Source organism: Bos grunniens, chromosome 2 (assembly GCF_055505025.1).
Source record: "Bos grunniens cultivar Pamir isolate PY7600 chromosome 2, Bosgru_T2T1.0, whole genome shotgun sequence".
Classification (NCBI taxonomy): Eukaryota; Metazoa; Chordata; class Mammalia; order Artiodactyla; family Bovidae; genus Bos; species Bos grunniens.
In genome coordinates, this window is record NC_141166.1 from 24,290,000 (window position 1) to 24,315,315 (window position 25,316).

General features: G+C 43.5%; 1 protein-coding gene across 3 annotated transcripts; it reads left to right on the forward strand.

The window, feature by feature from the left end:
* The first annotated feature begins 503 nt into the window (after positions 1-503).
* FAM124B (family with sequence similarity 124 member B) lies at positions 504-24,930 on the forward strand. 3 transcript variants are annotated; one of them, XM_086365676.1, is made up of 5 exons: positions 570-664; positions 9,993-10,111; positions 13,817-13,938; positions 14,026-14,813; positions 24,113-24,930. In XM_086365676.1, the coding sequence occupies exons 2-5, from the start codon at positions 10,107-10,109 to the stop codon at positions 24,764-24,766; spliced, it is 1,569 nt and encodes a 522-aa protein (XP_086221802.1). In that variant the 5' UTR covers positions 570-664; positions 9,993-10,106; the 3' UTR covers positions 24,767-24,930. The 3 variants fall into 3 exon arrangements, 2 of the variants coding, with proteins under 2 accessions (XP_086221798.1, XP_086221802.1); XM_086365672.1 differs by lacking the exon at positions 9,993-10,111 and having other exon boundaries at positions 504-664; XR_015150885.1 differs by lacking the exons at positions 9,993-10,111; positions 13,817-13,938; positions 14,026-14,813 and having other exon boundaries at positions 510-664; positions 24,113-24,250.
* The last annotated feature ends 386 nt before the right edge of the window (positions 24,931-25,316 follow it).

Sequence of the window (25,316 nt, forward strand, 5' to 3'; positions counted from 1 at the left end):
GCAATGAAGGGAAATTGCCACTTAAAAAAAAAATAGGACTCCTATTTAGGAAGTATTTATTAAATGGTACTCACTGTTTTGCCAGTTAAGGTTAGAGGTTATCCTTTCTTGCACCCGTGGACCAAAGTGCATGCATTGGCTTGTGTTCTAGTTCCAGTTAAACCATATTAAACTGGGAGACCCGAGGCAATCCACCCATTTTCCTTAGCCTTATATTCTCAATCTAAAAAATCAGGAGGGACTTCCGTGGTGGTCTAGTGGTTAAGAATCTGCCTTTCCGCACAGGGGATTCAGGTTCGATACCTGGCCGGGGAAATGAGACTCACATGCCTCGAGGCAATTAAGCCGGGATGACACAACTGCTGAGCATGCGCTCTAGCTTCCATGGGCCGCAGCTAAGACCCGATGCGGCCAATTAAGTAAATTAAGAAAAAAAAGTCAGGGGATCCAACTAGACTTCTAAGCTCCCATCTAGCTGTTGAGCTTGACCTCATGACGTTAATAGTAACTTTAATTTTCCCATAGTGTCTCTCGCCTCCTCCCATAAATAACCTCTTCCAACAGGCGCTTGCCTCTGAATGTGTTGGAAGCCTCTGTAATGGTTTGGGAGCCATGAGTCAAGATGTCCTAGTTCTTACCCTTCAAGTATGACTTTGCTAAACAGGTAATTTCTTGTCTAGTTTTACCCACAGTAAGTTTCCCACATATGGTAACTACTCATCTTTTTAATTGAAACCAGTGAACCTAAATATATTTATGTTAAAATGTGGGTTATCAGAGGGTTGCCTAGAATTGATTACACTAAAAAATATGTGGACCAAGCAAACAAGCTGGGACTGAAGAGTACCAGCTGAAAATGCAGCATACACAGTGTCTGAGCTAAAAAAAAAATCAACCCTGCGCTAGCGCACACGTAGGTTCTTTTCCTCACTAATCCCCACAGCGACCAAGGGTAGAGCCAGCCCATTTGGGGAAGGAGCTGCTGCTGCTGCTGCTGCTAAGTCGTTTCAGTCGTGTCTGACTCTCTGCGACCCCACAGACGGCAGGCCACCAGGCTTCCCCGTCCCTGCGATTCTCCAGGCAAGAACACTGGAGTGGGTTGCCATTTCCTTCTCCAATGCATGAAAGTGAAAAGTGAAAGGGAAGTCGCTCAGTCGTGTGTCCGACTCCTAGCGACCCCATGGACTGCAGCCCAGCAGGCTCCTCCATCCATGGGATTTTCCAGGCAAGAGTACTGGAGTGGGGTGCCATTGCCTTCTCCGGGGGAAGGAGCAAAGAAACTTAATTCTGAGCATAAAAGAGCAACGATTCCAAACCAGGTCTTCCCCATCCTCAGACCAGTTTTCTTCCCTGTGTTGCAACTCAGCCTTTTAAATTGTGTATTTGAGCAGTATTATTGTTTATACTTAGATTGTGTGTGATTCAAGATCTGTTCTCATTTTTCTCCTGCGTTATGCTACAGAATAGATACCACAGACACATTTAGAAACCTTTTCAGAATGATTCATATTGGGAGAAAAATCCAGCCACATGATATTTGTATCAGGTAGCCATAGAAACTGCAACTTCAATCAGTCTCTCATAAAAGTTCTTTTGTGAAGTTGAATAGACCCAAATTCCTGCTTCGTGGTTTAAAAACCCATTGGTTATTAATGTGTACGGTTATTTCCCCATCTCTTCTATTTTTGCTGTGTGGTTGGCACAGCCGTGGCCTTTGGCAGCAGCTGGGATATAAATATAAAGTGGGAATTGAGGCCCATTGGGAGTGGAAGAACAGCTGACGGAGCAGAGCAAAGCCCCAAGCCCTGCGGGGCCGACCAACCAGCCCAGGCTTGCTGGTTTCGGTCTGATTGACTTGTCGGCTTTGTGCTGAGTGAGGGAGCTTTCACGGTTTAAATGTTGGCATGGGAAGCGGTGTTTCTTGCCCTGAGAATATCCATCTCTATTTGTAATCTACATGGTAATTAAGGTCAGACTTTTTGATGGAGCATCGTCTGTGGCAGAATTTGAGGTGTGGTGTTCTATTATATCCCTCTTTCTAGAATATTTTAAAAGCTGCACGTTATATGTTAGGAAAATGTTTAACAATTGTTTATGGTTCCCAGTCAGCTGGCGTCATCCTTACTAATTCATAGATGTGTCACTTCATGAATGCAAGTACTTAAGTTGGCTATGTACCTGTCTAACACACAGATGAGAGTTCATAACGCTTATGATCCCTTTTGCAAAGGCTGGCAGGATTTTTTTGTCATTGTTTTGTTTTATTTCTTTGGGATTGTTTCTTAAGCTTCTAGTAAGAAAATATTGCTATAGCTTATTAATTATAGTTTACCTGTAACCCAAATTATTGACAAATAGCTAACATTTTTCCACTAGGGGAACAGAAATCAAGTGCATTGTGTGGAAAATTTGCCACATATATTCAGCTAACAGTGAACAACTTTCTGTAGCAAACGTTTTTGAAATGCTCAGGTTTCAGTACATAGTCCCCAGTTTGGAGAACCTCAAATTTTCTGTAAAATTATTACTATTGTAACAGAAAATGAAAACATCAAATAATTAAAAGTTATTTTGCCTTTACATATTCAGGTATCATATGACCAAAACTTCTGTGCTTTTATGTTTTTCCATCTGTTTCTCGATGTTCTCATCTATAAAATGGAAATAAGCATAGTACCTACCTCATAAAGTTGTTGTGATGTTTAAGTTAGTTAATAGATCCAATATTTAGAACAGTGCCTGGCACACAGTAAATATTGAATAAGTATTAGCGTTATTATTATTTGTCTGATACTGTCAGGACTTTCTTCTTTCCTGGGTTGCTAATAACATTCTGTATCATATGACATCTTCTGAAACTCATATATGAAAACTTCCTGGCCACATCCAGCTAAACCTGCTCTTCCTGCAGAATTTCCTGTCTTAGCACATGGCACCAGCAGCTACATGAACAAACCCTTCATTCCACCATGGCCCTGCATACCACAGGGCCTTTGCATGTGCTGGTCCTTGTCTTAGAATGTCCTTCCCGCTTCTCCCAGGTAAATTCTGCTTCTTTTCAAGATCACAGCTTCCTTATTCTGAGATGGCCTGTTTGACCTTCCTGAACAGGGCAAATATTCTACCCTGCTGTCTGTAATGTAACATGGGTACCACTTTACATTTCACTGAGTGATGATTTGACCAATATTTGTCTCTGCCATTGAAATATAAACTCCATGAAGACTAAGGCAGCATTAATTTTTGTTAGTTATGGTGTCCTCAGCATCTAACCCTGTGCCTGAATTACATGATAGGTACTTAGAAACATTTGTTGAAAGAATGGATTAGAAGACTGATGTTCATATATTACTTGAATTTGTGCACATATTATTATTGAATTCTAAAAATAATACATGGTATTTGTAATAAATATAAGTAACATAGAAATACATGAAGAAACAAAGAAAAGAAATATTCTTTTATCTTGTAATCCCATCTCTCTGAAGTATCCTCTATTGTCACTCTTATTCAGACTTGGTTTATATCCTTTAGACTTCCCTCCTGTATTTATCAATAATACACATATATACATATATATGAAATCAGAATCTTATGTGGTATACAAAGGCTTTCATTTCATTTAATACTATACTGGGGCTATCTTTCTAGGTTGATACATAGGAATATTTTTTTTTATATGGGCCATTTTTAAAGTCTTTATTGAATCTGTTACAGTATTGCTTCATTTTATGTTTTGTTTTTTTGGTCTTGAGACATGTGGGATCTTAGTTTCCTGACCAGGGATCAAACTTGCATCCCTGCATTGGAAGATGAAGTCTTAACCACTGGGCCACCAGGCAAGTCCTGAGGTTGGTATGTAATATGTCTCCCCCATTAAAATGATAATGAAATACTTTAGAAAGGTCTAGAAACAATATAATGAGCACACCTGTACCCACCACCCAGCTTGATAAATAAAGATGATCAATACATTGATCATATCCCCCTGCAACATCTTGAATTTAGTGCTTCTTGTCCCCATGAATTTCTTTATTCTTTGCCCAGAAGTTGAAAACTGCTCAGTCATGTCTGACTCTTTGTGACCCCATGGACTGTAACCCACCAGGATCCTTTGTCCATAGGATTCTCCAGACAAGAGTACTGGAGTGGGTTGCCATTCCCTTCTCCAGAGGATCTTCCAGACCCAGGGATCAAACCTGGTTCTCTCATGTTGCAGGCAAGTTCTTTACCATCTGAGCCACCAGGGAGGCCCATTCTTTGGCTACCTAGGTTTATACCCACCACCATGCGAGAGTTCTTGCATGTTTCCAAATTTTAAAACAATGGTATCATTCTATATGTATTTTCTGAAACTTGCTTTTTTCACTCAAATTTATGTTTATGAAATTCATTCAAACTGAAGTGGGTAGTTCAGGCTCATTCATTTCCCTTGATTCTAATGCAAGAATGTGATATAAATAGTTATCTATTCTTCTTTTGGTGCATTCCGATGGTTCCCTCTCCCCCCACTCCTTTTTTTAGTGTTTCAATCAATGCAGTTATAAAACATTCTTGAATTTCCCTTCTTTTGTGTGTATGTGAGAGAATTTCTCCAGAGTCTATACTTGGGAGGGGAAATGCTGAGCGTAGGGTATGGAGCTCTTCAGCCTTACTGGGTGGTGTCAGTTTGCTTCTCCCAAGTCTCCTCATTGTTTCTTACAGTTGCATAGTATTCCGTGAAAGTAGTGTACACTAATTTATCCATCATTCCTTTTGCTAGATACCCATTTGTGATACCCAGTAGTACCCATTTACTGGATATTATTTGGGGAGTTAAAACCCATATTAAACATAAAAATCTTTCATAAAGCGATGACTACACTAGCAGAACACTTGAGAGCTTGGATGGCCCGCTAGGGTATTTTAGTTTATTTGATTCACTCCATGTAGAGAGGCGGGTCAATTATTATTATTAATAATTTTATTTTTATTTATTTATTTAATTTATTTTTGGCTGTTCTGAGCCTTTGTTGCTGTGTGCAGCCTTGCTCTACTTGTGGTGAGTAGAGCCTACTCTCTAGTTGTAGTTTGTGGGCTTCTCGCTGCGGTGGCTTCTCTTGTTGCGGAGCATGGGGCTGTAGGGTGCTCAGGCTTTTGTAGCTACTGCTCCCAAGCTCTAGAGAACAGGCTCCGTAGCTGTGGCTCAGGGGCTTAGTTGCTCTGCTACATATGGGATCTTCCTGGACCAGGGATCGAGTCTGTGTCTCCTGTATTGGCAGGCGGTTTCTTTACCACTGAGTCATCAGGGAAGCCCAAGGCAGGCCAATTATTATTATTGCTACTTTTTATCTTTAATGAATGATGAAACCAAACCTGAAGGATTAGAAATTCCAGGTCCTCGCTGTGTGGGCAGCAGAGCTCAGTAGAGTGGCTCGCATCCCTGGCTCATAACTTGTTCCCTTCTCCTCTCCTTCTTACACAGTGCAGAGAAAAAATGTTGCCTACCATTCCAGTTCTACAAGGGTCAAGCCTTTAGGCACTTCAGGCATTGCACCCTGAGGGGAATTCAAGATGGAGAAAAACAGGAAGCATCCTGTGCTTTGGATATACTGGCCCCTAGGTAGTTAAGATGCATGTCTATGGAAAATTTGCAAAGACCCCAGATTCTTTCATCTTCCAGTACGTAGAAAAGCACTAAAATCAAAAACTTGAGATGTCTGTTTTTTGTGACTGGCAGTAATCTTATTAGGCTTGACTACATGTTTTTCCCAGGAAAAAGGTTCATGTATATCTGGCTCCTGCCTCACCTCTTTTTAGTAGCTCCTCAAAGCTATTTGAGAGGCTGTCTTCCGGGCTGTCGTCCTCAGTAAGATCTTGGATGAAATCTAACTCACAACTTTTATGTTGTGCGATTTTAGTTCAGTCAACAACAGCTACTGAGGGGTTCAGTCAGGAACAATAACTGGTCAGAGCCTTAGAAATGATGTCAGAGCAGAAGACTACCACAAAGTTGATGGAGGAAATGCACCTTCTTTGTTGCACCTGTGAAAACGCTGGGTATCTGCTCACAGGCTCTGTGACTGGACTGCATTGTCCTGGGAAAGGGGAAACAGATGGCAATTTAATAGGAAGCCTGATAGCATTGTTTGGGGTTGGGCAGGGGTGATCCTCTGGGGAGCCAGGAGAGAAGCGTCAGCTAAGAGCCACGCCAGCCTGGAGAAGAAGCTTGCCACGGCCACTTTTTCCCTCCCCTTCTCTGCCTGGAGGAGCCCAGAGTGGGGTGGGAATCGTAGAGGTTTCCATTTTCTGCCTGCCACTGGTTCTAACTCCTAGAGAAGCCAGAAGTTCTGACCACAGGGTACAGGGTGTGTATGTGTGTGTGTGTGTGTGTTTAGGAGAAGGTCTGGGATGGTGAATGCTGAGTATATAAAGAGTATCGGAGCAGGAATGCTAAGGATGGAGAAACACGTGAACCAGAGGTGTCCAGGGCATGGGACCCAGTGTGTATAATGCCCAACCCTCATACCTTCCTTTTTCCTTTTTATGTGCTGACATGAGTCTTGAACTTGAATGGCTCTCACCTGACTGTATATATGCAGCTGCTGTGCATGGCTTTCCTTGGGAGTGGTGGGGAAGCATGTTTCAAAAACCAGAAACCCAGGCTCTGCCACTAACCAGCTACGTGAGGCTGGGAAAGCCTTTTCACTTCCCCACAGCTCTTATATTTTAGAAGATGCCAAGATTCCTTCTTCCCTGCAGATTCCTTCTATCTTGTGCCTGCTGTGCAGATACAGGGTTGTAGGCTGCTGTCAAGGGTTTAAAAGTGAGCACACCACAATCCCATCCCAGCACCTTTTCTCCAGCTCTCACCTCAAGTTCTGAATTTCTAGCTCCTGGCTAGCAAATGAGTATCAGACAAAGAGTCAGAGTTCAGGTTGTCTGGGGAGCGAGGAAAAGAGGCTTGAATGACTCAAAGTCTGCTCAGTGCTTTCTTTGAGTTTGCTCCATTGAGGAGGTAGACTGAGTCACAAGTGTTATTCTGTAATACTGAGTCTTGTGGTCTTTCCGGCCAACACTATCTCCTGAAACCCTCACAACCCAAGACACAAACACCCACGCAGGTTTTGTACAGTGAGGCCACTCTTCAGTTCTCTCTGGGTGCCACTCACATGCCCCATGTCCCTTATTCTGTTCCAGGGTCCCGTCTGCTTGTTGCCTTGCCTGTTCTCGTTGTAGATTCTCCACCTACATCATCATGTGAATTCCCACAGTTGCCTAGAAATCAATGGTTCCCCACCCACCTTCTCTGATCTGTGGCTCCCCTCTAGATTCCATGTTAAATGGCCACCAGACATCTCAACTTGGGTGACCCACAAGCATCTACACTCATTGTCCAGAACACACCCCTCAACTTAACTCCCAGCTGCTGCCTTTCTCCAACCATCCCTCTTTGATGGCCTTGTGGTATTTACAGCCTCAACTGTAAATACCACACTGGGAGGTCCCTTGGTCCCATCACTGCAACTTTCTACCCACATCCAATAAGCCTGTCCATTCACTTTGACTTTCCATATCTCACTCCTATCCAGGTTTTCCTTAAAACATGATTTCCTTTTCAAGCCAGTTCTCAGCTTGAAACTTTCTGTGGTTCTGCTCCCAGTAGAAGAAATTCCAAAGTCTTTATGATGACTTTTGAAGCCTGGCTGCCTTTCCAGCTTCTTACCCCTATCTGTGTTCCCACCCGGCAGCCACCTTGAGTTCAGTCCATGGATCATAGGCTCCTTGCTCTTCTGCAGGTGTATATAGCTTGTCCCCAGCAGTTTCCTCTTCCTGGAATTCCTCCTTCTTCCCCACACCCAGTCTCCTCACCTGCCTGGCTCCTTTTCTTCCCACCTTCTGGGACTTCAAATAGTATCTCCTCTTTTTTTTTTTTTTTTAAAGATTTTCTTTTTAACTTTTTGTTTTGAAATCATTTTCAACCTATAGAAAAACTGAAAAAGTAGTACAGAGAATTCCATCTATGCTTCTCCTAAGTCCTCCTAAGATTAACAACTTTCATGAGTATGTATAGTTACCAAAACCAGGAAAAAAACATTGGTATGATATTCCTAACTAAACTAAGCACTTATTCCAATTTCACTCATTTCCCCCATTATCTCTCTCTTCTATTCCAGGATCCAATCCAGAATCCACATCCCATTCGTTTGCTGTGTCTCCTTCGTCTCCTCCAATCTGTAACATTTCCAATTTTATTCTTCATAACCTTCAGACTTTTGAAGAGCACTCATCATTTATTAAGTGGAATGTCTCTCAGTGTCAGCTTGTCTGATGTTTTCTCGGGGTTTGACCAAGGTTATGAACTCCTGGCAAGACTTCCATAGAAGTTGTTTGTCTTATTACTCGTATTGTTAACCTCAGTCACTTGATTTCCCTGATGTCTGTCACAATGATGTCTCCCCTGTGGAGTTACTGTTTTGATCTTTTTTCCTAAAAGATCAAAACAAAACAGGGATGGCACTGAAGGATTTTAAGCAAGGGACATGATGTGTTTAGTGACGTGTGTTTCAAAAATGCCCTCTTTGTTGCAGCATGAAGAACAGGTTAGAAGAGGCTAGAATGTACCTGTAGGGGATTGCTTCAGGGTATATAATACAGTCCCATATGTGATGATAAAAATGGGGAGAAGTGGGCAGATTTTAGAGATATTCAGAGGGTAATATCATAATGCAGGTTAAGGAGATCAGGCAGGTTCTGATAGAATTGGCTTGCAACTGGGCTTGGGCAAAATCTCTTGAAAAGCACCCAGATGATTGTGATGTTCAGCCACACTGAGGTCCATGGCCAGCCCACAGCTTGCTCCAGATGGGCTTCAAGTTAATGCCACTCAGAGTGATCAAAGTCAAGATGCTCGGTATCTCTCTGGATACATGTGGAGAAAGATGGAAGGGTGGGGGGGTCCCCTGCCAGCATCTCCTCTTCCTTGGGCTTCCTTGTCCCTCTTGTCTAGGTTGGTGTCCCTCGTAGGAGTTTCCATGCATCCTGCAGTGACCTTGATCCCTGATGACAATAATTGAAGTTGCTTTTCCAAAGCAAGACTTGGTGATTATCTGTTCTCTGTTGTGGGCAAGTGGCTGACTGTCAACATGTGGGATAAATAGACAAACTTTATAATATGTCTTCCCTGGTGGCTCAGACAGTAAAGCGTCTTGCTTACAATGCGGGAGACCTGGGTTCAATCCCTGGGTCAGGAAGATCCTCTGGAGAAGGAAATGGCAACCCACTCCAGTACTTTTGCCTGGAAAATCCCACGGACAGAGGAGCATGGTGGGCTACAGACCACTGGGTCGCAAAGAGTCCGACATGACTGAATGACTTCACTTTCACTTATAAAGAGAGAAAGAAGCTCAAAGTTTTCTTGGGATGCGGGTGGGATTTCAGGATTTGAATGTCTCCTGGTGTATTTACGAGATTTGCCATAGGGACAAATCTCAGAGGCCGTCCGTGGGTTCCAACAAACCCTCCTAACTAGCTGATTCCTTAGAGTTCCTGGCAGTGCCTGTCACCAGCTTCTCCACTTTGCTGTGAAGAGTTGACCAGTTGGCTGCTGTCCAGAAGCTGGTGATTGACAGATACCTGGTCATCTTTCCCAAATTTCAGGGGAAAAAACGTAGTGAATAGAGTGTCAGCTGTCCAGGTACTGGGAGGCAAAGCTGATGACTTCCCCTAATATTTCCACCTGTGCTTTCAACAGAGGCAGTGTACACAAATGAAGAGTACCGTGGACCCCAGCTGAATCTGGCCACTGTGATGAGTGGAGGGGGCTATGAGGAATGGAGGCTATTACTGGGCGTGAGGGATGGGAAGGCGTCAATATTTTAGGTTGTTCTTGGAGAAATAATAACCACAGAGGCAGCCAGTCAGAAAGGAGGTTGGTGGCCCCCTCCCCCATCCACCTGTTTCTTGGCAGTTAGGCAGCCATTAAATTAAAGAAATCTTTTCATTCCTGACAGATATGACAACCTCATGAGGAAAAAATAATGTTTTAACGCTAGATGGAAGATTAAAACAACATCAAGGAGGAAAACCTTTTCTATATAAGGGCTTAAACACTTGCCTTCTACAAAATGTTGTGAGTTAATATCTTTGTCTCAGGGGTATAATTTTTCTTCTTGAATCTTTAGAGTTATTTGTAGAATGGCAAACACTTTTCCAAAAACTGTCTAAAGTCTTGAATGCCTGCATCAGCTCTGTGAGTGAAGGACTGCAGAAAGGAAAGGGTAATTGTACTGAGGAATGAGAAAGTTACTGTCTTCACATGCCAGTGTGGAATCTAAATTAAGAGTTTTTTTTTTTTTAAAGCTTCAGAACTATAATGCCTTTAAAAAGTCTAATGATTTTTGGAAAGTTGGAGCAAAATGAATTCAATTACTGAATCACAGATGGTAATTAAAAATCAATGTATCTGTAATAAACTGTATTTATAGATTTTTCCATTGCAAAATGTATAGGATTTACAAAACTCAAATGATTAGAAGTATAGGTTAGATTTAGGAAGGAAAGCTGAGGGGCTTCCCTGGTGGCTCAGTGGTGGAGAGCCCTGCCAATGCAGGGGACATGGGTTTGTCCCTGGTCTGGGAGAATTCCATGTGTCACAGAATAACTAAACCCATGCACCACAACTGCTGAGCAAACGTGGCGCAGCTACTGAGAACCATGCACCCTAGAACCCATGCTCTGAAACAAGAGAAGCCACCGCAGTGAGAAGCCCACACACCGCAACTAGAGAGTAGTTCCTGCTCACCACAACTAGAGGAAGGAAGACCCAGTGCAGCCAAAAATAAATACATACACAAAACTTAAAAAAGGAAAAAAACTGAATAGAAATGATTCCCTTCTGCAGATAACAGTGCCGTGCTTAGTTGCTCAGTCGTGTCCAACTCTTTTTGACCCCACGGACTGTAGTCCGCCACCGCCAGGTTCCTCTGTCCCTGGGGATTTTCCAGGCAAGAATACTGGAGTGGGTTGCCATGCTCTCCCCCAGGGTATCTTCCCAACCCAGGGATCGAACCCAGGTCTCCTGCACTGCAGGCAGATTCTTTACCATCTGAGCTACCAGGGAAGCCCACAGATAACAATCAGTTCAGTTCACTTCAGTTGCTGTCATGTCCGACTCTTTGCGACCCCATGGACTGCAGCACGCTAGGCCTCTCTGTCCATCACCAACTCCCGGAGTTTACTCAAACTCATGTCCATTGAGTCGGTGATGCCATCCAAACATCTCATCCTCCGTTGTTCCCTTCTCCTCCCACTGTCAATCTTTTCCAGAATCAGAGTCTTTTCAAATGAGTTAGTTCTTCTCATCAGGTGGACAAAGTACTGGAGTTTCAGCTTCAGCCATCAGTCCTTCCAATGAACACCCAGGGCTGATTTCCTTTAGGATGGACTGGTTGGATCTCCTTGCAATCCAAGGGACTCTCAAGAGTCTTTTCCAACACCACAGTTCAAAAGTATCAATTCTTTGGCGCTCAGCTTTCTTTATGGTCCAACTCTCACATCCATACATGACTACTGGAAAAACCATAGCCTTGACTAGACAGACTTTTGTTGGCAAAGTAATATCTCTGCTTTTTAATATGCTATCTAGGTTGGTCATAACTTTTCTCCAAGGAGTAAGCGTCTTTTAATTTCATGGCTGCAGTCACCATCTGCAGTGATTTTGGAGCCCCCCAAAATAAAGTCTGTCACTGTTTCCACTGTTTCCCCATCTATTTTCCGTGAAGTGATGGGACCAGATGCCATGATCTTATATCTGAAGTTATTCTGCCCCAGATAAGTAGCAGGGAGGGATCACAGCTCCACCCATTAACAGAAAATTGGATTAAAGATTTACTGAGTATGGCCCTTCCTATCAGAACAAGACCCAGTTTCCCCGTCAGTCAGTTTCTCCTATCAGGGCAGACAGACTGAAAACCACAATCACAGAAATCTAACCAATCTGATCACAGGGATCACAGCCTTGTCTAACTCATTGAAACTATGAGCCATGCCATGTAGGGCCACCCAAGACAGAACTCTTTGTGACCCCAAGGACTGTAGCCTACCAGGCTCCTCCATCCATGGGATTTCCCAGGCAAGAAAACTGGAGTGAGTTGCCGCTTCCTTCTCCAGGGGATCTTCTCAACCCAGGGATCAAAGCCAGGTCTCCCGAGTTGCAGGCAGACGCTTTACCACCTGAGCCATCAGGGAAGCCCTACAGATAACAATACGTGATGTTAAATTTGGTTCTTGTACTGTTAAAGCAATCAACATATATAAAATGAAGCTAGAGTAAGTTATACCTTAACTTTATTGTGTTTTGTTTTTCACCACAGAAGTGCTTTTTAACTTGTGATTTATCAAGTCACATGATGTTCCGTTATGTGAGTATGAAATTTGCTCAGTCATGTCCGACTCTTTGGACCCCATGGACTATACAGTCTATGGAATTCTCCAGGCCAGAATACTGGAGTGGGTACCTTTTTCCTTCTCCAGGGGATCTTCCCAACCCAAGGATCAAACCCAGGTCTCCCACATTGCAGACAGATTCTTTACCAACTGAGCCACAAGGGAAGCCTGAGAATACTGGAGTGGGTAGCCTATCCCTTCTCCAGCAGATCTTCCCAACCCAGGAATTGAACTGGGGTCTCCTGAATTGCACTAAAAGTGTTAATAAATTTCTCATTAAAAAAATTACAGTTAGAAAAATGTGCTTGTCCACATTTTTAGTAGCACAGCTATCAGAATTCCAAATGATTTTTAAATGGATATTTAGAACACATTAGGGTAGGTGTTATGTTTAGAGCTTGGGTGTTATTGAGTATTAGCCATGCCCTCCTCCAAGGGATCTTCCCAACCCGGGAATCGAACCCAGGTCTCCTACATTGCAGATTCTTTACCATCTGAGCCATCAGGGAAGTTTATATATTTAGAGCTTGGATGTTCTTATTGAGGATTATTCAGTTTGAGATTCAACAGCAATGAGAACTTGCTTGGGCAGCCTTTCCTTATATTCAGGGAGAAATTCCAGTCTGGGACATCTGGGTCCCAGAGAGGTACCTTCTCCCTGGCTCACAGGGGGGCCACTCACTCAGTTCCTGGATTCAAATGTTCCCTCAGCCACTTTTAGCTCTGACACCTTGAGCAAGTTACGTGACTTTTCTGTGCCTTAGTTTCCTTTTCAGTAATTTGGGGACAATGGTCTCTTCGTAGGTTTGCTGGAGGATTAAACCAATTTACGCAAAGTTCTAAAACAGTTTATGACCGGTATGTAGTAAATCCTCAACAGAGTGAACAAGGATTATTATTGACCTTAGAAAGCTCTCATTCTTTCTAAAGAATGGGCTTGAGTAAATATCTTTTGAATATACTTAGCAGCAGAGAGAATCATTTTCAGTGAACAGTTAAAATTATTTGGATATAATAACTTCTCTTCAAAGCCCAGGCATCCATTGTTCAAGAAGAAAATAAAAAGACAAAGGGGGAAAATTCCTGGCCAAGGGACAAGTTGGGAGGATTGTTTTAAAGCAATCATTGTGTTCAGGTGGCCTGGCAGCTACTGTAAACAGGGAGGGAGGGAAGGAGGAAACCAGAACCCATTGTGGGTCCAGAAAATGGATGTCTTTTCAACTAAACAGATTGCTATCAGCCTCTCACAGCCGACTCTTATTCCTTTTTGCCTGGTCATTTCCTTTACTGAGTGTCTGTAAGAACCACCCACTCGAGTGTTTCTCAGGATTATAGGTTTTTAGGTCAAACAGAAACCCAGGGAGCGCCTGACACAGCCCTGTACCCGCAGTTACATTATACACCGGCTGGATGACATGGACCCCGCTGCTGGTGTGTGTTGCATGGAGGCTGTTGTCCCCGAATTTGTGGAGATTCGTTTACAGTGTGGCCAGCAGCAACCAGGCATACAGGGTAAGAGCATGGCTCTGAAGTCCTGAAGCTTTCCTGTTGGGCTGAAGGCTGAGTGTAGGAAGCTCCCGCCCCTCCAATTCATTTCAGAAGCTGGACCTGCGGGCCCCGTTCGCCAGCATCCTTTGTCATCCTCAGCACCCACGATGGATGATACGCCGGAGCCCCCGGCCATGACTGTCCACCTGCTGGCCAACGCAGGGCAGGGCTTGCTTTTGCAGCAAACCCTGGATCGGCTCCTAGACTGCATTTGCCCAGATATCCGTCTCTTTCTTGTGTCCGAGCGGGCCAATCCAGTGAAATACTATGACAAGTGCCACTCCAAGCGGTCACGCTTCCCAGGGATGTCTGTTCTGCTTTTCTTGAAGGAGAACCTAGGTGAGGAGAGGCTATTCCACGTGCTGGACTCCTTACAGCATTGGCCATGGCAGTGCTACCCCACTCAGAACGCCCAGGGAAGACCCTGCCCCTACATTCTTGCCAATCAGGAATTCTACAGCCTGGACAGCCAGATGCCCATCTGGGGTGTGAGGCAGGTGCACTGTGGCACCGAGATCCTGAGAGTGACACTCTACTGCAGTTTTGATAACTACGAAGACGCCATCCGGCTCTACGCAATGATCCTGCAGAGAGAAGCCACCTTGCAAAAGAGCAACTTCTGTTTCTTCGTGCTCTACTCCACTGAGACCTTTGCCCTGCAGCTCTCCCTGAAGCAGCTGCCCCTCGGAACATCGGTGGACCCCAAAGAGGCTTCAGTGTTGCAGTTCAAGGTCCAGGAGATTGGCCAGTTAGTGCCTCTTCTACCCCATCCCTGTGTCCCCATCAGCCGCACCCGGTGGCAAACACAGGACTATGACGGCAACAAGATTCTGCTTCAGGTATGTCTGTTTGGTCTCTGTGATCTCTAGATGCCCATGTAGCCGTGTGATTTGACAGCCAAGAGATGAAGTAATGTCGCGGTTCTCAACCTTGTTTGAATACCAGGATCTCTGGGGAGCTTTCAAACCTCCTCATGTCATGACTTCACCCCAGATCAGTTAGACTGGAATCTTTGGGGGCACCCAGGCTTGGGTAGTTTTTGAAAGCTCCTTGGATAATGCTAATATGTAACTTATAGCACAGTTGAGAGTCACTGATTTAATCAAATCCCCTCATCTGACAGAAGAGGAAGTTCAGCTGCTGTGACCTGGTAGCTTACAGCATGTAGTTTGCAGTAGACTCAGACAACGTCCCATTTTTCAGATTTTTCTTTAACCATGTTCCTCAACTAGACACCAATATTTTGCCCATCTTCCGGTTCAGAAATTTCATTAGTTCTTTCCATGTGAACCTAAGAAAGCTGAAGTTATAATTAAAGTTGGGAATGTTAATTATGTTGGGCTTCCCTAGTGGCTCAGTTATAAAGAATCTGCCAAACTCCTGCCAATGTAGGAGACGTGGGTTCGAGCCCTGGGTTGGGACGATCTCATGGAGAAGGAAATGGCAACCCACTCCAGTATTCTTGCCTGGAGAATCCCATGGACAGAGAAGCATGGTGGGCTACAGTCCATGGGATCACAGAGAGTCAGACATGACTTAGTGACTAAAACAAAACAACAACAAATGTTAAATATGCCGTCCTATGGACTTAACTTTAAAGTATCTTGCATCACTGTCAAAATTTACCCCAAATCAAGTTAGATGGTTAGAACCCTTCAAAATTGAGAAAAGCTTGAATTAAAAGATCTTGTGGTAAGCATCCTACTGAAAGCAAGCATAATTACAGTTACCACGTGTCATTTCTTATACTACATTATGTGGCAGTTGAACCTTGCCACTTAGAAGCACCATGATTTTTGAACCTTGGTTCCTTTGTTAACACAATGAGGGTAGTATAACATCTTCCTAGAGGACAGGTTGTTATTTACACTAAGTGACCTGACATTTATAAAGAGCTTAAGATAGTGCCCAGAAAGCAATTTCAGTTCTTATTGTTTATATTATGCCCTAGACTAAGTATTTCACTTTGGTTATTTTATTTAGTCCTTCTTACAACCTAGGAAGTTTTACAAAAGGCAAAACCAAGGAGTAGAGGTACCAGCTACTTGCTCAAGACACAAGATTAAGTGTTTACCTGGCTCAGAAACCAGGCAGTTAACCACTGCAGTCCAGTACTCTGTGTAAGTGTGTGTAGGCAGGGAGGTGTACGTGATATTCACAGCAAAGTTTCTGTCCTTGAGAAATGGTCAGGAAGTGCTTTAAGACCTACTGGATAAGGTAAAAACAGGCTAGAAGATGAATTATCCTTCCCTTTGATTAATTTTGTTCTCATCAGCTTTGAGTTATTAATAAAATATGAGTCATACTGATTCTATATGAAATGATCTCTAAATCCTTTACCTTCTCATTCACATAAGGCAGATAGACACTGTTTCTGTTAGTTGCCTATTATATAATTCACTAATTTGCAAGGCATCTAAAAATTTTCCTTCAGTCTTAATCTCCAGAATTCAAATCTCGCTGTCGAGCAAAAATATAATAAGTGCGTGCAGCAGGAGAGACATTTCTGTTCTAAAGGCTACCTGACATTTTTACTTCTGAATCATGGCTTATACAGCTTAGCTCCATTGGAAAGTTAGGTTGAATTTGGGGAGTGCAGAATAGTTTTTTGGATAAATGTCAATGAGGTTAGGCTTTTGCAAACGAAATGGGGAATTATCTTCTGGGAACTTCTATTTCTGGTGTCATATAAAAGTCCCTGAAGAATTCATGTACAAAGGATCGGATATAATACACTATATAAGATAACACATTATAGCTACTTCACTCCTATAATGGGGTGAATTTTTCAGGATATGAAACCCATTGCAAACTTCCTTGTGGGGAGAGAGAATGAGGGGTAAATGCATTGGCTTTGTGTGTGCGTGTGTGTGTGTGCGCGCGTGCGTGTGTGTGCAAGCCTTAATTTTATTTTTTTTAAAATTAAAATTTTTTATCTTTTAAAATAAATTTATTTATCTTTTAATTAAGGATAATTGCTTTACAGAATTTTGTTGTTTTCTGTCAAACATCAAGATGAATCAGCCATAGGTATACATATGTCCCCTTCTCTTGAACCTCCCTCCCCATCCCACCCCTCTAAATTGTTACAGAGCCCCGGTCTGAGTTCCCTGAGTTATACAGCATATTCCCATTGGCTATCTATTTTACATATGTTAGTGCATATGCTTCCATGTTACTCTCTCCATATATCCCACCTTCTCCTTCCTTCCCTGCCCCGTGACCATAAGTCTGTTCTTAAATTGTTTTTTGTGCGTAAGTAGCCTGGGTCTTAAGAAGGAGGCCGTGGAGCTGACTCTGAGCTCTGTTACTTCCCCAGATAGGCCACTGTGGTCAGCAGCTGGCTGCCAGCAACTCTGAAGATGATCCATTTGAGTTCTTCACCCCACAAGGGTCCCCTAAAATTTCTGGACTTCATGTCAGTTGTACCAACTTGGATCAGACTCTCTTCTCTGTCAAATGCACTCAGTCACTCACTCAAGGGAATGGGGTTGTGTGGATAGCTTAGTTCTGAGGCAGAGGCACTCCTCTCCTGCATCCTTAGGTTTTTTTCTGGACTCAGACTCTCTTGGGACTCCTGGGGGAGGAGGAACAAGAATTCCCAGGGAAGATCAGTGAGGGGACAAATTATGGGTAGCACAAATGACTGATGTCCACCACGGAAAAAAATAATACAATGCAGGAGACCCGAGTTCGATCCCTGGGTCAGGAAGATCGCTTGGAGAAGGGAATGGCAACCCACTCCAGTATTCTTGCCTGGAGAACTCCATGGACAGAGGAGCCTGTTGGGCTACAGTCTATGAGGTCACAAAAAGACAGACATGACTGAGGGACTGAGCATGCATGAATGCATTTACAGGAGAGTCATAATCACAAGTTCACTTCTCCACATGTAACCCTTCCTCAGGGCCGGGATGGACATGTGTTGAGGGGGTTGCAGGGGGTGGTTTGCTAGATCCAGTGAGGGTGGTGGGCAAAGCTTCCCAGAGGGGTGAGACCTGGCCCTGCCTGAACTGGAGAGCCCAGAAGGAAGTAGCCAGATGGAGACGAGAGGAAAGTGTTCTGAATGGAGGAGATGATGGGTGAGAACGTGTAGAATAGCATTTTCTTAGCCATTATGTTCAGAAAGCACCCTATAGCCCCATGTGGCTGGAGAGAAGGGAGGGGGTTAGGGGAAGAGGATGGGGAGGTGGGCAGAGGCCACATCCTCAGGCACGTGGCCAGCCACTGGGGGTAAGCACCATGGGGACAGGGACCATTTTTGGTCCACTCCTGTATTCCCAGTACTTACAACAATGTCTGGCACATGGTAGGCAAAACCATTCTTGGGTGAATGAGCAAAAGCCTTGCCAAGTAGCTTCTATTTTATCCTGACTATAATCAGCAGTCACTGATAGAGCCTCTGAATGGTAGTGACATGTACAATTTGCATTATGAGATCAAAACGGGGGATATACATGGAGATGCTTTGTAAAGTGGAAACTGTAGTGTAGTTATTGTCTGCGTAAGAAGGATGCTGTGTGTCTCTCCATGTCTTTTCCTATATGACCTCTTGTCAGTGCAGACCGTCTGATGCTTCTCAGAGCCTGGGATATGTGTTTTTGAGAGATTGATATTAGGGTACATAGTAGATGCTCGGTAATGAATGCATGTCTGAATACGTGATCAGGAATGTCAGTGTTTATTCATTCACCAAATACTTATTGAATGCATACCTTGGGCTACCCTCTTCTCCACTTGGCAGTTTTCATCCTACAGTCTCACTCCTTAGTGGATGTAACTGTTGTTGGGTGTTTGACATAAATTAGGGGGGCTTCCCTGGTAGCTCAGCTGGTAAAGAATCTGCCTGCAAAGCAGAAGACCCCAGTTCAATTCCTGGGTTGGGAAGATCCTCTGGAGAAGGGATAGGCTATCTACTCCTTGAGCTTCCCTGGTGGCTCAGCTGGTAAAGAATCTGCCTGCAATGAGGGAGACCTAGATTTGATCCCTAGGTTGGGGAGATCCCCTGGAGAAGGGAAGGGCTACCAGCTCCAGTATTCTGGCCTGGTGAATTCCATGGACTGTATAGTTCATGGGGTTGCAAAGAGTTGGACATGACTGAGTGACTTTCATAAATGTGGGGAAATTCTCAGTCATTATTGTTTCAAATATTTCTAGTATTTCATTCTCTCTTCTTCTGGTATTTCCATTGTATGTCTATTACTCTTTTTGTAGTTGTCCCAGTTTTTAGGTTGTCCATTCTGATTTGTAGGTTTTGTTTCAGCCTGTTTTTTCCTCTCTGTTTTTCTTTTTCAAGGATTTTATTGGTATGTCCTCTAGCTCAGAGATCGTTTCCTCAGCTGTGTTTGGTCTACTAAGAAGCCCATTAAAGTCATTCTTTATTTCTGTTACAGTGTTTTTTTGTTTTTGTTTTTTAATCTTTTTGGTTCTTATTTTAGGACTTCCATCTCTTTTCAGATTGCCATCTGTTCTTGCATGCTATTTACTTTATCCATTAGAGTCTTTAGTATATTAATCAGAAGTATTTTAAATTACTGGCCTGATAATTCCAACATCCCTGCCACATCTGGTTCTGATACTTGCTCTGTCTTTTCACTGTGCCTTTTTACCTTTTGTAATGTCTTGTAATTTTTTTTCCCCTGATAGCCAGGATGATGTAGGAGACATAGGAACAGCTGTAAATAATGCTTTACTAATGTGGTGGCAAGGAGTTGGGGGAAGGGAGTCACTCTAAGATTAGGTCTCAGTCTTAATGAGTCTATGCCTTGAACTTCACAAGCGTTTACACGTTTTTTCTCTCTTAGGTGGAAGAGAATGGCTAGAGTGGGCTAGAGTTGAATACTTCACTTCTCTCACATGAAAGGCTAGATGAAGCTGGAGTTGGGTATTCCTCTTCCACGGGTCAGTTCAGTTCAGTCACTCAATCATGTCCAACTCTTTGCGACCCCATGGACTGCAGCATGCCAGGCTTGCCTGTCCATCACCAACTCCCAGAGTTTATCCAAACTCATGTCCATTGAGTCAGTGATGCCGTCCAAACACCTCATCCTTTATCATTCCCTTCTCCTCCTGCCCTCAATCTTTCCCAGAATTGGGATCTTTTCAAATGAGTCAGCTCTTCGCATTAGGTGGCCAAAGTATTAGAGTTTCAGCTTCTGTAGGTCAGTTAGGCTATGATAATACACCAGCATGTTAGACTTGGGTTGACTAGTTTCCCTGGAAAGAAGGCCTTTTTTCTTTTTGGCCACACATGTGGGAACCATGCAGTCTTTTTTTTTTTTTTCCTCAATGTAGGAGAAATCTTCTTGCTATTTCTTAGAATCACTTTTAGTAAGAGACAATATTATTTTCCCTGCATGATGTCAGATTTTCCTTAACAGCTTGATCATGTTTCAGTGATGCAGTGTCTTATTTCTCAAGTGTTTGGAGCCAAATGTGTGACAAATAATCTTCCTGTTCATCAAGGTATTTGCTAATGTTCCCTGAAAATCGAAAACACCTAGCTCTCAATCTGTAACATTTTACAAATATTTCTTAGAAAGATGTGCTCTAAATAATCAGAATCTCTACAAATGCATTTCAATTGCTTATTTGGCAAGAGAAGCTTCATTTTCTCTTGAGATTTATCTCAATCACTCAGCATTATGTTTCTCCTGAAAATTCTTCACTCCAACTGTACAACCTGCATTTCTATAGTAAAAATTTTGTACTTTCTTCTACCATATGGTCTAAGGACTTCTCTTAAAAAAAGGAAAAGTTGATGTTCTCTCTCTTAAAGATTGCAGAAATGACCATCCATAGGATGGATGTCCTTCTGCAGTTTCTTGAAAAGACTTTGTATCCACTTAATGGCCAATAATTAGGGGACATACATTTCTACACACAAACAATTTGATAGGCATTAAGCTTTATTTATTTATCCAACAGACATCTAGTGATTACTTACCACATGTTGGGCATTGTGCTAAGTACTGGAGATATAGTGATCAAGATGGTGTATAAAGTCCTAACTCTTCCAGTTGGCAAAGTCTAGAAGAAGATCCAGAGAATTTGAGCACACAACTGCAGAATAGCATGGTGACTACTAGGATACGGAAAGTACAGGCTGCCAGGACAGCAAGTAGTATGATTAATGATGATGAGAGTAGCCAACTGATGTTTAGGAACACTGTGTCCTGGGCACTGTTACAATTTAAACTTCTCAGCAACTCTCTGACATTGGTACTTATTATCATCTCCTTCTATGTATGAGGAAACCAAGGTACAGAAAAATTAGGTAACTTGTTTCAAGTCCCACAACTAATAAGTGACAGAACCAATATTTAGGGGCACCTCTGATGGCTTCCCTGGTGGCTCATGGTAGAGAACTGACTTGCAATGCAGGACACACCGGTTTGATCCCCGGGTCAGGAAGATCCCTTGGAGGAGGAAATGTCAACCCACTCCAGTATTCTTGCTTGGAGAATTCCATGGACAGAGGAGGTTGGCAGGCTACATGGGATCGCAAAGAGTCAGATGCCACTGAGCGGCTTTCACTTTCACTTTCTTTTCTGGTCGTTCAGTGGTAAAGAATCTGCCTGCCAATGCAGGAGACACAGGTTCAATCCCTGGTTCAGGAAGATCTCTGGAGAAGGAAATGGAACCCACACCAGTATTCTTGTCTGAAAAATCATGAACAAAGGATCTTGGCTGGTTATAGTCCAAAGGGTCACAAGGAGTCAGACGTGACTTAGCGATTGAACAACAACCCAGATTCAGTAACACGGAGAAGGCTTCTAGGAGGAAATGATGTGTAAGCTTGGAGTTGACGAAAGGTAGGAGTTTTCAGGAAAAAGAGTCAGAGGTGACATATCCCAGACAGAGGAAATAATATACACAAACACTGGCATTAGGAAAGAACAAATAATGTTCCAAGAATTGAAAAAGGCTCAATTTTGACAAGAGGAAGAAGGGGTGAATTAAGCTGGAGTAAGAAAGGCCAGACTGTGAAGGGTATTTGTTGTTGTTCAGTTTATCAGGCATGTCTGACTCATTGTGACCCCATGGACTGCAGCATGCCAGAGTTCCCTGTCCTTCACTATCTCCTGGAGTTTGCTCAAACTCATGTCCATTGAGTTGATGATGCCACCCAACCATCTCATCCTCTGTTGCCCTCTTCTTCTCCTGCCTTCAATCTTTCCCAGCATCAGGGTCTTTTCCAATGAGACGGCTCTTCACATCAGGTGGCCAAAATACTGGAGCTTCAGCTTCAGCATAAGTCCTTCCAATGGATATTCAGGGTTGATTTCCTGTAGGATTATCTGGTTTGATCTCTTTGCTGTCCAAGGGACTCTCAAGAGTCTTCTCCAGCACCACAATTTGAAAGCATCAATTCTTTGGTGCTCAGTCTTCTTTATGGTCCAACTCGGAAAAACCATAGCTTTGACTATATGGATTTTTGTCGGCAAAGTGATATTTCTGTTTTTTAATACTCTGTCTAGGTTTGTTATAGCTTTTATTCCAAGGAGAAAGCATCTTTTAATTTCATGGCTGCAGTCACTGTCCACAATGATTTTGGAGCCCGAGAAAATAGTCTGTCGTTGTTTCCATTGTTTCCCCATCTATTTGCTGTGAAGGGTATGAAAAATAAAGAAAGTGTTAGTTGTTTAGTTGTGTCTGACTCTATGAGGCCCCATGGACTATTGCTCACCAAGCTCCTCTGTTCATGGAGTTCTCCAGGCAAGAATACTGGAGTGGGTTACCATGTCCTTCTCCAGGGGATCTTTCCAACCCAGGGATTGAACCTGAGTTCCTATATTACAGGCAGATTTTTTACCATCTGAGCCACCAGGGAAGCCCCGAAGGGTATGGTGGTCTATTTAAGGGGTTTGATTTTATCTAAATTAAGAAGAGCAGGGAGCCACTTGAAGCAGGAGGGTGACATGATAAAACTGTTTTCAAAGCTCCTCTGGTTGTAGAGTGGAGAATGGATTAGAGGGAGGCCAGGAGCACCCATGAGGTGTCCCGACAGATGGCTGTTGCAGTATTTCAACGAGTGATGCTGACATCTGCCCCAGGATTAATGGCAGTGGACATGGAGGGACAGGAAGACCCGAGAAGTCTTTGGAAGACAGAGTCCATGGGAATGGGTGACATGGAGGATGAGGAAGGGAAAATGAAGCTCTTGCTTGGCTAGCATGGAGCAAATGATGCCAGGTTCTATGAGAGGGAGAAGAGTTAGCAGAATAGATTTAGTGAGAGGAGGGCGATGAGTTCACCTTTGGACATGTTGAGTTTTAGGAGCTTGTGCCTGGATGACGGTTGGATAGATAAGTTTGAAGCTTAAGAGATGGATCTGAACTATAATGACTTTCCGATGCCTTCATCAGTTAGATAACAGTTGAAGGCATGGGATTTAATGAGATTTTCCTGACAGAGTGTGCAGACTGAGAAGAGAAGATGGCCCAGGTTAGCACTGAAGAACTATGTCCTGTGATGAAATTGAGAGGGGTGGATGGAAAAAGAAAATCCAGAAGAATGTGTGAACATAGAAATTTAAGAAGAAATCTTCAAATGTAAAGGAGAAGGGTCAGCCTTGTAAAATTCCAATAGAGTTCAGGTAAAAATTAGTGACACGGAGGCTCCTCTAGATTGCATAGTCTAATATCAATCCTGAACAATTTCTGAATGTGTAAATAGCCAGATTCCAGTTCCAGAAGAGAAAAACTTTATTAGATTAAAGAAAAAGGTAGAACATAATGTCCAGGAAGCAAAGGTGGCAGCTCATCCTGTTGAAGGACTGTACCTCTTACTTCTATTCAGTTCAACTGACTTTATTGAAAGTCCGCATGAGCACAGCATGGCAGAAGCCTGAGTATGATGTAATCTGTTCTTTGAAAGTGAAGTGAAGTCACTCAGTCGTGTCCGACTCTTTGCGACCCCATGGACTGTAGTCCACCAGGCTCCTCCATCCATGGGATTCTCCAGGCAAGAATACTGGATTGAGTTGCCATTTCCTTCTCCAGGGGATCTTCCCAACCCAGGGATCGAACCCAGGTCTCCTTCATTGCAGGCAGACGCTTTAACCTCTGAGCCACCAGGGAAGCTGTTCTTGGCACTTACTTAATGGAAAACATTAACTCTTCTCCTTGTCCCGTAGGTCCAGTTGAATCCAGGACTTGGTGTGAGGAATGGTGAGCCTCCTTTTCTGAATGGCACCTTGGGAGCTGACACTCTTCCCCATGGCTCCAGGCTGACCCCTGTCTCTGCAATCAGGACCCTAGAGTTGAGGAGTCGAAGGATTCGGGGCAGGAGGTTCAAGGTGGGCTCCGTGGAGCTGCCTGAGCCTGGTGGGCGGCCAGTATCAGACGGTTCCGGTAACACTTGGTGGAAAAGCCCTGGTGGCTCAGCTCAGCCCAGCAGCCCAGCCACGGAATCCCAACCGCAACTGTCTTCTCTTCACCTCGAACCCGGGGCCAGAATGAAGGTCCTCGGCCGGGAAAACAGCTTCGAGAAGCTGGAGGCAGAGACAAATGTTGACACTGGATTCACCATGGTCAGTTCTGAACCCAGGCCATCTTTTGCAAGCAGATTTCCAAGGAATCTTCAGACCCACCAGCCACCATCATGCTTGTCAACCTCTTTCTCAGGGTCAGCTGCTTCCAAAAACAACAGGATCTTTAAGGAAAGGGTTCACCCCCTGCCACTTGCTGGCCAAAGGGACCTTGGTGCTAAGAAGATACTCTCAAAATGTCCCCTTCCTCTGCCAGTCCAAGGTGAAGCAAAAGAAGCAGAAGAAGAATTCTTTATATAGCATAAGACGACTGTGGTTTTCTAAAACTCGAGATCAAATAGGATGTTCTAGAAATGGAGCACTGACCTAGAATCAGCCTGTTTCTTGTTCATCTGAGGGGGCCTGAACGTGAGCCATGCATCGATCTGCATCACTTTTATTTCAAATGTTCCAAGTCTAGTGGTGCTGTGTGGTGTTGATGAGTGGTTTTTATTTGCTGTCGTGGTCATGAGGGAATTCAGCCAACGCACAGGGAAAAAGCCCAATGGCTCACATCCTTGGGGACACTCTAACCCAGCTGGGTGTGTTGAGTTCAGCCTCTATCAGGATAATTGCATTGTATGCAAATGAGTCAGATGTGTTATGCAATGCTGATTAGTGACTGTAATTTGGTTTTAATTTTTACTTGGGTTGCATAGCTCATGCCCCCGGGACAGAATTGGACTATTTATTCTTTAGTGTTTTTTTAATTTTTATGTGACCTCATTTGGTAACTAGGCCCTGTTCACCATGAACCCTCCAGTGATTTTTGCCTTGGAAGTTGTTTGCATCTGGAATGAGTTAACATGCA